Source organism: Triturus cristatus, chromosome 2_2 (assembly GCF_964204655.1).
Source record: "Triturus cristatus chromosome 2_2, aTriCri1.1, whole genome shotgun sequence".
Taxonomy (NCBI): Eukaryota; Metazoa; Chordata; class Amphibia; order Caudata; family Salamandridae; genus Triturus; species Triturus cristatus.
The window spans coordinates 524,941,505-524,955,053 of record NC_140582.1 but is presented as its reverse complement, the minus strand read 5'-3'; the positions used below and the strand labels follow the sequence as shown (position 1 = coordinate 524,955,053).

General features: G+C 49.1%; 1 protein-coding gene across 3 annotated transcripts in view; it reads left to right on the top strand.

The window, feature by feature from the left end:
• The window catches only part of LRBA (LPS responsive beige-like anchor protein), a 2,426,603-nt gene that overhangs the window by 1,787,765 nt on the left and 625,289 nt on the right, over nt 1–13,549 (top strand). For all 3 annotated transcript variants that reach the window (XM_085641653.1, XM_085641654.1, XM_085641652.1), the window contains exon 45: nt 334–474. In XM_085641653.1, coding sequence (XP_085497779.1) covers nt 334–474 — 141 coding nt within the window. The remainder of the gene's footprint in view (nt 1–333; nt 475–13,549) is intronic.

Genomic DNA, 13,549 nt, shown 5'->3' with positions numbered 1-13,549 from the left:
TGCTTAATTAATGGTGCATGCTGACATGCACAGAATTTAAGTTAATTTAGTGTTTGTTTTAAATGGAAATCTAGAAGTGATACAGCTTAATTGATCAAAAAGGATCCTTTACTCAATTGTCTGCCATAGTTTCTGGAGCCTTTAGGTTGATGTTTTCTTGGACGTCAAATTGATTTCAGTGGACTGCAACCAAGTGTGACCTTATCAACCTAGACGTAGGCCTCTGATTCGGATGTCTATCATGTTATATTGTATTCCAGTGTGTTTCATTGCAGAAAATGGCATGAACACTTAATATATGTTTCATGCAGTGTTTGTCATATTTTTCCTCAGCCTGTTGGAGCTTTAAACCCAAAGAGAGCAGCCTTCTTCGCAGAGCGCTACGAAACATGGGAGGACGACCAAGTGCCAAAGTTTCATTACGGCACTCATTACTCAACAGCAAGTTTTGTGCTTGCTTGGCTGTTAAGACTTGTAAGTACACATTCATTGTGAACATGTTTTTGCATAAATATAATAATTTTTAATTGTGTCTCTATAAAATGTTTACGTTTTTTCAGAAATGCAGTAGTATTTTTTTTTAATTCCTTTTTATTGAACAATAGAGTTGACATTTGTTTAAATACAAGTTGAAGAGATGATGCCAAAATCAAATATCCATATACAGACAGTTTCATCATATACTATATACCATGAGTATTGATTTACCACATCTAAGGCATCACAGGATCTTCAAGAGAGTGGGTACATGGTGGGATACAAATATTACCACAATATGCATTCCATTTGCTCCATACAGAACGCCATTTTTGAGGGCACCCACGTGCTACGGATACCGTTTTTTCTCTAGTCGTACATCAGTCCATTTTGTCCCTCCAGGCCTCCACCCTGGGCGATACCCTGGAACCCTACAATTGAGCTATGTTTCGTTTGGACACCATCAGACCCAGAGTGACCCATATTTTGTCCTTACTGTTTAAGTCGGTGGGTTCCCAGACATTCAGGAGACATTATTTGGCTTTGAGTCCAATACGTAACCCATGGACCTCACCAATGCAATCATGGACTCCGTTCCAGTAACTCTGAATATGTACACATTCCCACACAATATGCATGAATGAACCTACAAGGCCGCACTGTCTTTTGCACAGTCCCTCCTCTGCTTTACCCATTCTGACGAGCTGAGGCCCCGTGATATATTCTGTGAATGATCTTGAGTTGTACCAGCCGCAATCTGTAAGAGACTGCGACCTCACGGGGAGAGGTCACTGCTCCCTGCCATTCCTCATCATCGAGCTCCAGTCCGTCACTCTCCCAGCATTCTTGAACCAGTTTGAGGGATCCGGGGTGTTATTAACCAACTTTTCATAAGTCAGAAATATTGCTTTTGTTGGTAAATAGCCATCAAGCAGTCTGTCCTCCAACGACAAGGACTCTGGGGGGGGAGTCACCCTTTGGCAGACATGATGTTAGCGCATGCCTCACCTGTAAGTGCCGAAAATGTTCTGTAACGGCCAGCTTGTGTTCATGTTGCAAATATGTAAACGTGACGGCCTCACCCTTTTTAGGTCTCGCTGAGTCAGCGCGCATGCGCTGCTCGGAGGGATTTTAGTATGTGAGTTTTCAAAGTGCTGCTGGCTGGCGACAAGCTTGCGTTCACACGAGCGTGCACGCGCAAACCGCCAGCCTTCAGCAGCACTTCGAAAACTCACCTACTAAAGTCTCTCCGAGCAGCGTATGCGCGCTGACTCAGCGAGACCTAAAAAATGACAATCTCATCAAGCCCTCATTTTCCATTTGCGTCGGTTTGCTCTCACCCTTCTTTGTTTGTGTGCATCAGCGGTTGGTGGCCGTAGAGCCCAATAGTGCAATAATTGTCCCATACATTTTCAAAAACATGCTTTGTGAAAGGAAACCACAAATACGTTCTGTCTCCCCAAGGGAGAGAAGTGATATGCTGTCATGTCTTCAGCACGCAGGGGATCAGAGATAGGGTTGAAACCGCATTTATTAAACCATATTCAGACGATCAGCTGGGGGCACACAGGTAAAAACTCACCTGTCAGATTTCAAGTGCGCACTCCACGTGGACACTTGGCATGGCATTACTGGAAGTACTGACCTATTTAATGGCGGACGTTTCCTTTCCGACGTCGCCGCCGCTAGTTTTCCTAACCTTCGAGTGTAGATTAGTTGCCTGCTTCTTGTATCACATTTGCGGGCTTTGCCAACAGATTACCGGCGACCATTTGCTGCTCCATCGGGCTCCTGAACTGCGCCTCAGGTTCGCCCCCTCCCCCCCCACAAACTTACTGCACAGATAAGTGCATCTGCACGCTGTGCACGGTTTGTGTTTAAAGGCATGCACCGCATTGTATGTTAACATGCAAATCGCATTAGCAATGCCTGCAATGAATTTATGGTGTGGTTTCTAGCTAGCGCCGTGCAACTGCTCGCTAGTCTCTCCGCTTCCTCGCGCTTTAGGGCTCTGGTTCGATAGTGAGGCTTTCCACCATCTCCTGATGGAGCAGACCTGCACGCCCGCTCATCCCGTCTTACGCATGGCCTCCCCCAGGACCTTGACCATCATGGCCCTGTCCCGTGCCTCTCGGGCTCTTGAGAGCAGGATACATTCAAAGCACAACTTGCTTAAAAAGCACTCAACAATCCATCTTAAAGAACGTTTAACCAGATCTCTCTAATTCTAATATCACTGAAGTGGCTTCTCATAGAAGCATGGAATATTTTTAAACTAAAAGAAGGTATTTCACTCTGGTACCCTCCACTATCTTGCATGTAAACTGGACATCTCAGGCTGCCAATGTCACCTTTTCAGCTCTGCTGCCCTTCTTTTTAAACTGTCAATCTTTAGGAATAAAACACTATAGCAATCCTTTTCTGGCCCAGGTTATAGAATTCTATTTTACTGGCCATCTATACAACACAGTGCTATGAAACATTTAAAAGAATAGAAGAGGCTGTTGTTTCAGCGTCAGTTCTACCTATGAATAGGTTACATTTCAATCAGTTAATGCCTCAATTCAGTCTCTGTACTGGATTTTTACTGCTAGTATTTCTGTAAATATTGTTCAATTTACTCAATACTGATACTTGTCGTGCTCCTTATTTTCAACATAATTTGATGCTGTGTGCCTGCCATATCTGTTCCCCTATTTACATTTCTATATTATGTCTTTGATTCATTCACTCTATCTCTGCCCAGGTCAGGTTATGCTCATTGACATATTTCCTCAGGTTCGGGCCCTACTCACTACGCCCAGGAGACACATGCAAATCCTAGTACATATTTGGGCAGCTTATGGGCTTTGACATGTATTCAGACTGCAACACCAGCATCTTATACTCTTGTGAGAGAGACAACCATCTTGGGTAAGGCTTGATATATAAGCTGCCCCTAAGGCAGTGCAGAATTGATTTCAGATATCTGGAAGAAAGATGAATAAACAGAGGATTCATTGATTGACCTTAAAGAAAGAGGTACGGTTCAAGTGCTATATCACAGAGACTCACTACAGATTTTGAATATAGGCATTGTTTCAAATATAAGCCTGGAAAATCATTTCTTTTGTAAACATTTATAGAAGACAAGAGACAGTTGTTGTGAGCACTTTAGCCATATACTTTGATTTAAGAACATTATATGATTTGCTAATGTTGTTTTACTTTAGTTTTTGGAAAATGCAAGAGAATTCATTGTGTTCATCAACATGTACGGAACATTAGAAAAGACTGTAGTTTACATAGAAATAGTAAACAAGCATTGGCATAGCCAATAGGTCTCGCTTTTGGGACCTTATAAGTATTTAGTTATGCAGCACAATATCCTTGGTGCAACAACATCAACTGTTGCATGGCTAAACACTTATAAGGTCCCAAAGGCAAGACCTATTGGCTATGCCAATGCTTGTTCCACAGGTCCCCAATCTTTGTGATCCCGATCAGATCTCCCTCGTCAAACCCCTTCGCGGTCCTCAGGGTACCCAATTGTTCTGAGTCCCACAGAGGAGTAGCCAGAGTGAGTTTCCAGTCCCACACCAAGCTTCGATTGGCAGCATTGCATACCTGTACAGAGTGTTTGGTTGGTCCCGTTAGAGGAAATTTCTGGGGCCTGGCATACAGGGCCATATTATAAGTACCATCTGGCAGTAGCCATTTGTCCATCCTATAACCTGGGTCATCCCAGCTGTGGTATGTACAATGATTAATTGCAGTCAGATGGGTCGCCCAATAGTATTTTTTAACATCCGGCAGCGCGATCCCTCCGTCATACCAACTCAGAGTTAGTTTTTGCAAAGCTATGCGGGGTCGTTGATCCCAGAGCAACTCCCTCTGGAGGCCTTCAATATCTTTAAAATAGCGCGCCGGGACCTGATCTTGGAAATTTTGGAGCGCGTAGAGGAACCGTGGTAGAGACATCGTTTTGAAGAGCGCTGCTCTGCCCAACAAGGAGAGTGGGAGCGCTGTCCAGCTGGCCACATCCCGCTTCAGTCTATGCAGGGGCGGAAGTAGGTTACGTTCGTAACAAATCTTTGGATCGGACGCAATATAAATACCCAGGTATTTGAAGCCCTCCCTTACCACTTGAACAGGACATCCCTGAGGCAGAGGGGGGTGCTCTCCACTGATGACATAGAGCAGGGACTTGCTCCAGTTGATTGTGTACCCTGAATATTTCCCGAAATGTGTGAATATGTTGAGCACTCTGTGCAGCGACGCCTATGGGAACACAAGGTACAACAAGATATCACCCTCATAGAGAGATATGCGGTCTTCCCATGTGTGCGACCACTTCAGTCCGCGGATTATTGGATCTCTGCGGATCTACGCTGCCTGCGGCTCCAGAGTGAGAGCAAAGGGGACAATGGACAGCCCTGGCGAGTACCATGGCCCAAATCAAACACCACCGACTTTTTGTTGTTGATTACAACTTGTACCAAGGGCACTGTGTACAGGAGACGTATCCAACCAATAAAGTTGGGACCAAAACCTATCTTTGCCAAAACTGCAAACAAGTATGGCCACTTGATGGTGTCGAATGCCATTGTGGCGTCTAACGGGACCACCACTGCGGCTTCCTGGATCGTGCCCTGTCATCCCAGAATCCCATGCAATCTCCTCAAGTTTAGCGCGGTGTTTCGGTGAGGCATAAAGCCTGATTGGTCAGGATGTACCAAAGCACTTATCACTTGGGTTAGGCCAGTAGTTTAGCTAGTATTTTAGGCTCTGCGTTTAGTAAAGATATAGGTCTATATGATGCACATCTGTGTCTTAGTTTACCCACTTTGTGGATTGTAACCAATATAGCTACTCTTTGGTCGTGCGGAAGCATTCCAATCTCTCTGCTCTCCTTAAGCATGGCCCGCAGGTATGGGCAATTGCATCTGGCTTCAACTTATACAACTCAATTGGTAGGCCGTTAGGCCCGAGGGCCTTTCCCGACTGCAGGTTTCTAATTGCCTGGGCAATTTCGTCATTTGTGAAGTCACTATCAAGCTTATCGTTTTCGCCTGTGGATAGTGTGGGGAACTGAATATCGGCAAGGAGAGCCAGGGAGTCCTCCTCCGTTAGCGTGGAGTTCGTCTGGTAGATAGAGCGATAGTGCTCAGCATACTTATTGGCTATTTCTAGAGGATCCGTTATTGTCCCACCCAACTCATCTGATAATTCAGGTACCATTCTGCTCACCATCTCTTTATTATCTAACCAGGCGAGCAGCTTACCAGCTTTGTCTCCCAAGCCATACAGTCACCCATCCTTGTCGCTCATCATTGTCTTGGCCATGTCTGTGGCTATAGATTTGTACTCTTCTCTTTTAAGTTTCAGAGCATGTAGTCTCTCGTGCGTCCCCTCTCCCTCTTTCTCCTCCTCCAGCAGGAGGATCTCATTCTCCAAACGAACTAAATATTTTGAGTTTTCTTTTTACACACCTGCAAAGAGCGAAAGCGCCTGCCCCTTAATACTGTTTTGAAGGCTTCCCACAAGATCTTGGCTGATCGCACTGAGTCTTTATTTTCCAGGAAATAATTATCGATAGCTTCTAAGAGTGCATTTTTGACCACGGGGTTTCGAATGTACAAGGGATTGATTGGTGCTATTCTTCCCACCCTTGGCTCCCCAAGGACTAGCACCACCCATAAGGGGGAATGGTCAGAGATACCCCTCGCCATGTGTTTAATTTCCTGAATGTTACCTATTTGGGCTGCTGGAACAAGGAGATAATCGATACGGGATAGACTATTATTTGCGCTTGAGTGGAAGGTGCGTTGGATGCTTTCAGGGTGGTACACTCTCCAAGCGTCAGCAAGAACCAGTGCCTCTAGGAAGTCCGGGAGCCATCTGTGTGATGGGCCTATTTCACGCGGGGGATAGCGGTCAAGAAGGCCCAATACAACTGCGTTAAGGTCTCCACCCAGAACTAGGTAGCCTTCCGGGAGGGACAGCATAACGTTACCTAGGTCTTTAAAGAACTGGTCCTGTAGTCCCGGTGGGACATATACAGCCAGTAGTGTGAATGGTTTCCCCTCCTACTGCCCAGAGACCTCTACGTATCTGCCCATCTCGTTAGCCCAGGAGTGTTGTATGGATAATGGAAAAAACTTGTTAATCATGATGCCCCCCCCCCTAGAACCCGTGGTGAAACCCGAGTGTGCGACTAGTCTGTATCCCCATCTGTTCATTGCTTTGCCCATCAGGTGTGATTCCTGAAGGAGTACGATATCCGGTGCATGCCGTTTGATATATTGCAAAACAATGCTACGTTTCACCTTGTCCCCCAGCACGTCGACATTCCAACTTAGGAGCCTAAAGCTTTTGTCCCCGTGTGTGTTCATTAGTGTGGCTGTAGACATCGCATCCCCTCTCTTGTCTGCCTATCGCCCTAACTTTGAACTACAAGAAGTAAATGGGGGGTGTAAAGCCCCGCCACCCTGACCCTCCCCTGATCGGTGTTGCTCTGTAGATTCCCTAGGTGGGCCAAGCAATAACAAACTGGAAACGCATGAATAGTACCACTTCTAACCAAACTATTAATTGCCCTTTGGGTTCAGTAGATCGCTGCGAGTTCTTGTAGTCTATGCAATTGGGTGCACAGAGCGAGTCCATTTTGCCTTACGTCTCTAGGACAGTTCTGACTGTTGACGAGCTCGAAACCACCCCTCAGCGAGCATTGTGTTCTCTTGCCCCTCTCTAGCCAGTCTACCGGCGCTTCATGGTGATCAAAGAACCGGGCCTTGCCCTCCGTCTCTACACGAAGCCGGCCTGGAAATAGTATTGCATACTTGATCCCTTTGTCCCGGAGTGTTTTCTTTACCTCAAGGAATGATCGATGCTGTTTCTGAACATTTAGGGTAAAGTCAGGAAAGAATGAGATCTGAGTTTTCAAATCTGAGTGGGGGGGCCACTCTAGCGGTCTGCAATATAACCTTTCTGTCTCTGAAGTTTAAAAACAGCCAACAGCGGACACGGAGATGCCCCAAGTTTCGGCTGACCTCCGGAGAGACTATGCGCTCTTTCCACCACCAAGAACTTTGACAACCCCTTAGGTTGAAGGTGATTGTGTATGAGGTCCTCTACAAATAGATCAGCCGCAGGACCCTCCGCTTTCTCAGGTACCCCAATAATGTGCTTATTATTCCATCTGGTGCCGTCTTCGTAATCATCTAGTTTGTCCTCAGCAAATTTACGAAAGGCCTGCAGGTCCTTGATGTCTTGCTGTATTTGTGAGGTGTCTCTAATGAGACAGGTGGTAACAATCTCCATTTGCTTCTCCTTCTCCCCAATTTTCGTCAGGTCTGCCCTAATGAGCATCACCTCAAAAGTGATTGTGTCCATCCTTTGTTCTAGAGATGAGCGAATCCCTGAGATGGCGTCCATTACGTCCTTTAGTGTGAGTTCAGGGAGCTCCCCCTCCGGGTTGGTCACCGATTTCCCTTTAGTGTGATGGTCGGGTTTGGTAGGCTTTGGCGGAGCATATTTGTCGAGTTTTGTCTGCTGTGTCACTTTCAAACCTTTTGCGCCCGACATGGTCTCTCTGGTTTGTTGGGCCAGACTTTACTGTTCAGATCAGTCTGCACCGCCCGCGGGGTAGTGTTGCAAAAGTTGGCTGATGTGCACAGGTGTGCCTTGTTGACCAAGGGGGCTTGCGCTTACACCTCCACTGCCTGTATGGTGGAGAAAGTCACTCCGGGCCTATGTGGCGCAGGTGGAAACTGCCTGAATGAGCCCAAGCTCTATCCACCGCTGCGCAATCCGCAGCGCTAGATATATGCACCACTGATGCCGATATAGGGTGGCGCCCCCCTAAAATCCATGCGGCCGCTGGATATTATAATCAAGAGGCAGGATCTGGTAGTTTTCCTTGGCAGGCGAACCGGACTAGGTGCGCAAGTTCATACACTTTGTCAGGGCAGTTAGGGACAGTCCTGTTGACCCCCACTCACCCACCGGTCTAATACTATAGCTCTTGCAGCTGTTGCAGGTCGTTCTTTTTGAAAAGCAGCGGCGGGTGACGAGGGCAGAAGCAGCTGGTTCTTTGAGTCTGAGTGTCCCAATATGGGGTATGATGCAGTTATATCTGGGATGCCGCAATGGCGAGACTCACTGCCCCTCTCCGCCACGCTGGTCTCGCTGGCACTCCGATATCGCCTGCAGCGATGCGCATTTGTTCCGCAGACTCCGCTGAGAGGCCCCGACCACTGTCTCACGTTGTGGAAGGGCCGAAGCAGCAGCTGCACCACGCCCTGTACGCCATATGGCATCTCCCGGCCTCGGTGTTCAGGAGGCCGCCTGGGGTGACGTCTCTGTCTCTCTTATTCCGGGGGCCATAGTGTCAGTTTGGGCTCCAGCAGCGTCCATAGCAGTTCCGAAGGCCCACTCGCCTTAGGGGTGCCGGATCAGTGTATCGGATATCAGGGGAGGGATCGGGTGTGCATGGAGCTAAGCGATCAAGCCGCCATTACGCTTTGCGGCGAAGCCACGTCCTGCAGTAGTATTTTTGAAGTTAACATTATTAGCAGCTCAGTGGCCCAATATGTTTGCAATAACAAACAGTGTGACTTTCATTCGCAGTTTCTAGAACTCTATTTACTGTAAGTAATTAATTCTAGGCTGTATTGTTTCTCGCTTCATATATTGATCCTGCAGTGAAGACAACCTTTAATTGCAAAAAGTCCGTTGGACAGCAGAAGATGCTTCTCTGTGGACTACTTTGTGAAATTTAATATGTGGTATAAACGATCTAGGTCGATGACATAGCCGTTTGATGATCAAACCACCCTAGAATCGTATTTTTTTTATCCTTGCATTATCTTAAACATCTGATAAATAGCTGAGGAAACAAGGTTGCATACATGAAATCAAACAGTAAAAATATTGCATATCACTTTTTTGTAGTTCTCCAACAACCTGAAGCTTCGACCTCTGTTCTGTGCTGCTTATGATTTTGTCATTCTGGTTCACCCGAATATAGACCATTCATGCAATATCCCATCGCAAGTAAATATGAATTCAAAGTGTCTTCACTTTTGTGCAGGAACATGTCTTTCTTTGTACCATGGCACAGTCTCACCCTATATCCTGTCAAACGCTGGAGCAGCTTTTCCACCATTGCTTAATTTGTAAAAGAATAAGTGCTGGTGCCCAAAGTTTTGTACGGAAGCCGTTCGTCTGGCACTATCAGATTGGAGTGCAGAATACCAAGGCTACGTGGTATTGATTCCAACTCATGCCTCTTTAATCCACTACCAGACACTCCGTGCCTCTTTATTTCACTCTTGCAGGTTCTTTTTCATCCCCGCTTTGTCTCTGTGTCCGTGGATTGTCCCGGTTTGCCACCTTTCCTCTTCCTCCTTTCCCTTTTTTGTATTTTTTTCTCTCTTGCTCTGGATCAAAGTGTGTTGAAGAAACATAAGTGCCAACTCCCACAACTGGGTGCCAGTGAGGCGCACCTGCAACACCATTTTAAATTAAGCACTGTTTTCAACTCTCTTGCACACACCTGGGTGAGTACAACTACCTCCCAATAATCTCACCAACCTTTGACACAATCCGTCTGTAATGCTACTGGCTCCCACCCGTGTGATCTTCAAGCTTTCGCAGTTCCATTGTTGCATCACTTAGTGATGCTGTACATGCAGATCTGGATGGTAAAAGCATATTAGAATTAAAAAAGGTAGCAACTTCTCTTGTTGCTTGGGTGGCTTGATGTTTCGCTTTCCCTGTGGATGGAGGATCACTAACTTTCCTGTTAGAGACTTACATCAGAGAAACAGGCCAACTTTCTGACATACCATCTTAGACAAGATGTTCCTTCTTCTGATTACAGGACACAAGCAAAACGGTTTGAATATGTTTGTTATCCGGGATGAGTTGTTCCACCTTTGCGTATGGCTGGTGGATACTCCAATTCAGCTTGTAAGCAGTGTTTTACCACCTTTCAATTGGGGCAGCGCACTGATGATTTTGGCAGCTCTCACTTGGCACACGTTTCTTGCTGTCTGCTTCGAATTCACCTGGCAGTTGAGTTAAAGCTAGATCCTTTTGCTGTTACTAGGTGGGAATTCCTCCTTATCGTCAACGTGCCATCGATCACTTGCAATTTGTTGTCTACCAGTCCCTTTCCATATGTTGCGAGTCATAATTGTGAATGGTACTTGTTTCTATTCTTACTTGTATATTCCGCAGTGAGACGCCAGTTCCTGAATAATGTTAACAGCATTTTGCTTCCTGACGCCTTCTCTTGCCTCTCCCTGTCCTTGTAAAGTGGAAGGAATGTGTAATGCTTTTACTGAGCATTTGTGTATCATTCCAGTTTCAAAAGATTAGAAAATAAAGGAGTTCATTACCAGTAGAGGTGAGGGATGAAAGTTAACTAAAGCAATCAGGAGAGATGGGGTAGTCCAAAATAGTAAAGTCTTTTGCTCACAGGAAGGAATGCACAAGCTTCGGTGTGATGCAAGTGAGGGGTACCGTGAGTCAAGACCAATATAATGTTTCATATTCTCCATGTTTTCAAAGTCTCCCTTTCACATTTGAGGGTGCATTAATTTGTTTTCCCTTGAGTGATTTTTAGCGGAGTGTTGCTGACTTTTGGTGCATCTGAAAGAAACACGTTAGTTAGATTCCTCACCTTAGAATATCCCCAGGCGTCAGACTGGATCCGGAAGATTTTTCGTCAGCAATACCCCTTGCGTGTCGCTAGGCGTCGTCTGCGGCTCCGCGTCCGTCGTCGGCGTCGTGCGCCGGAATGACGTCGTCGGAGTACTTAGACGCCGCCCTCGCGTGCTGACGTCAGTTCTTCTTTTTTCCGCGCCAGTAAGCGCAGATCCGGGAGAGCTACCCCTTTAGTCACTTTTTGAGTAACTTTTTTCGATCCTTTTTGATCTTGTCTCGACTCCGGTGCCGGTAGGATGCCTGGTTTTAAAGCCTGTGCTGACTGCAACCGCTTGATGTCGGTTACGGACCATCACCGCCGGTTCCTTTACTGCTTGGGCCTCGACCACGACGCGGCGTCGTGTGCGGACTGCAAGGCCCTGACCTCGAAGGCTAGACGGGAGCGGTCCCGTAAGCTTCTCGAGCTTCGCCACTCGGCTCCGCGCCCCTCTCGATCCCGGTCCAGGAGGAGGTCCAAGGATCGGTCGCGGAGCCGCAGCCGACGTCATCATCGATCGTCTGGCTCCAAGTCTTCGGGTAAGTCGAAGCACTCCAAGAAGTCCAAGAGGCGACACCGCTCTTCGGACTCCCCTCACCGGTCGCGCGACTCTGCCGAGGGTCAGGGTGGTTCCGCGCAAGTCCCCATACCCGCCGGTCCCTTGGACTGACGCGACGCCGGCGGAAGTCAGTGCCTTCCTCTCGGCCATGAGGAACCTGGCTCCGCCGTCGACGCCCGCTGGCGCGCCTTCGGGCCCCGCGGACCCGACTGGGCAACCTTGCCTGCCGGCGGCCCCGGCGCCGTCGACGGCTCCGGCCTCGACGCCGCAAGCGCCCGAGGGACCCGTTCCCGAGTCCCCGCCGACGCCGGTCGACCTCGTCACGCCTCCTCCGCCGGCGTCGACACCGGTACCACCTCCGACTCCGCTCGACGTCGAGCCCCGGTTCAGCCCCGCTCCGGGCCCGGCGCCGTTGCGGCGTCGATGGACGCCGCGTTCGGCGCCGCTGGAGACACATTTTGTCTATCGCCCAGCTCCGATCCTTCCTCCTGCATACCAGGAATCGGATGATGGGGGCGAATGGGAGGGATCCGAGGATCCTATGGCCGCTATCCGAGGATCCTATGGCCGCTCAGGCTCAACTGTCACAGGACTGGGCAGATGAACTGGGGGAGGCCAGTGGTCTGGATACCTCTCCAGACACTGGATTCATCTCTCCTCCGACTGTGGCTTCGGAGGAGGGTGCTGCTTTCTCTGTGGTGCGTCGCAAGGCGGTCGCAGCCCTTGGGCTCGAGCTACCTGCTGTGGCCGTGAGGACTAACGTCCTCACTGAGGTGCTTCAGTCTGCAGCAAGCTCCACTGAGCCTCTGCTGCCATTCAATGAGGCCCTCACTGACGTTCTGCAGGGCACCTGGTCCAAGCCCTCCACAGTTCCTCCTGTGGACAGGAACGTCGCCAGGCGCCACCGCCCTGCTCCGGGCGACCCTAGTTTTCTGTCCCAACACCCTACCATCGAGAGCCTGGTTATCCAGGCCTCTACCTCCCAATCCTCCTTCCCGACCGCTCCACCGGACCGGGATTCCAAGAGACTGGAACAGTTCGGCAAAAAGCTGTTCTCCTCCCTTAGTTTGGGTCTGCGGTCTTTGAACACCACCTGTCTCTTGGACCGTTATTCCCACTCTCTGTGGGATACGGTGGAGGACGTGCTGCCCCTGGGTCCGGAGGATGTCCAGACATGACTTACCCAGGCTCTGGCCGATGGGAGGGATGCAGCGCGACATGCTATCCGATGTGGGCTTGACACTACGGACTCGCTGGGTAGGGCGATTTCTACCTCAGTGGCGCTTAGACGTCACGCCTGGCTGCAGTCCACGTCCTTTTCGGGCGATGTCCAGAGCACCCTCATGGACATGCCCTTTGATGGCACTCGCCTTTTCGGCGAGAAAGCGGACAGTGCGCTGAATCGCTTTAAGGACTCCCGGGCTACGGCCAAGTCCTTGGGCCTCTCGGCCCCGCGGTCGCAAACTTCCGGCTTTCGCCCCTTTCGTGGCCAAGGAAGGGGTGCCTCCTCACGTGCGCCTAGCCACCAGCCGCAGAACCAACCTGCGCGCGGTCGCGGACATGGTTTCCGCCGAGGCGGTTCTGGAGGACGACGCGGTCATCCCACATCCACCCCGGCAGCATCCGCCTCAAAGCCTTCCTAGTCCGAGCTTTCAGGCCCATTCCACGCCAGTGGGCGGCAGAGTTCGCCATCACCTGCTCCACTGGCGGTCCATCACATCGGACAGGTGGGTGCTGCAAATCGTCCGAAGGGGCTACTCCCTCCCCTTCGAGACGACCCCTCCAGCCATGCCACCGCAGCACCACCGTATCTCGGGGGATCA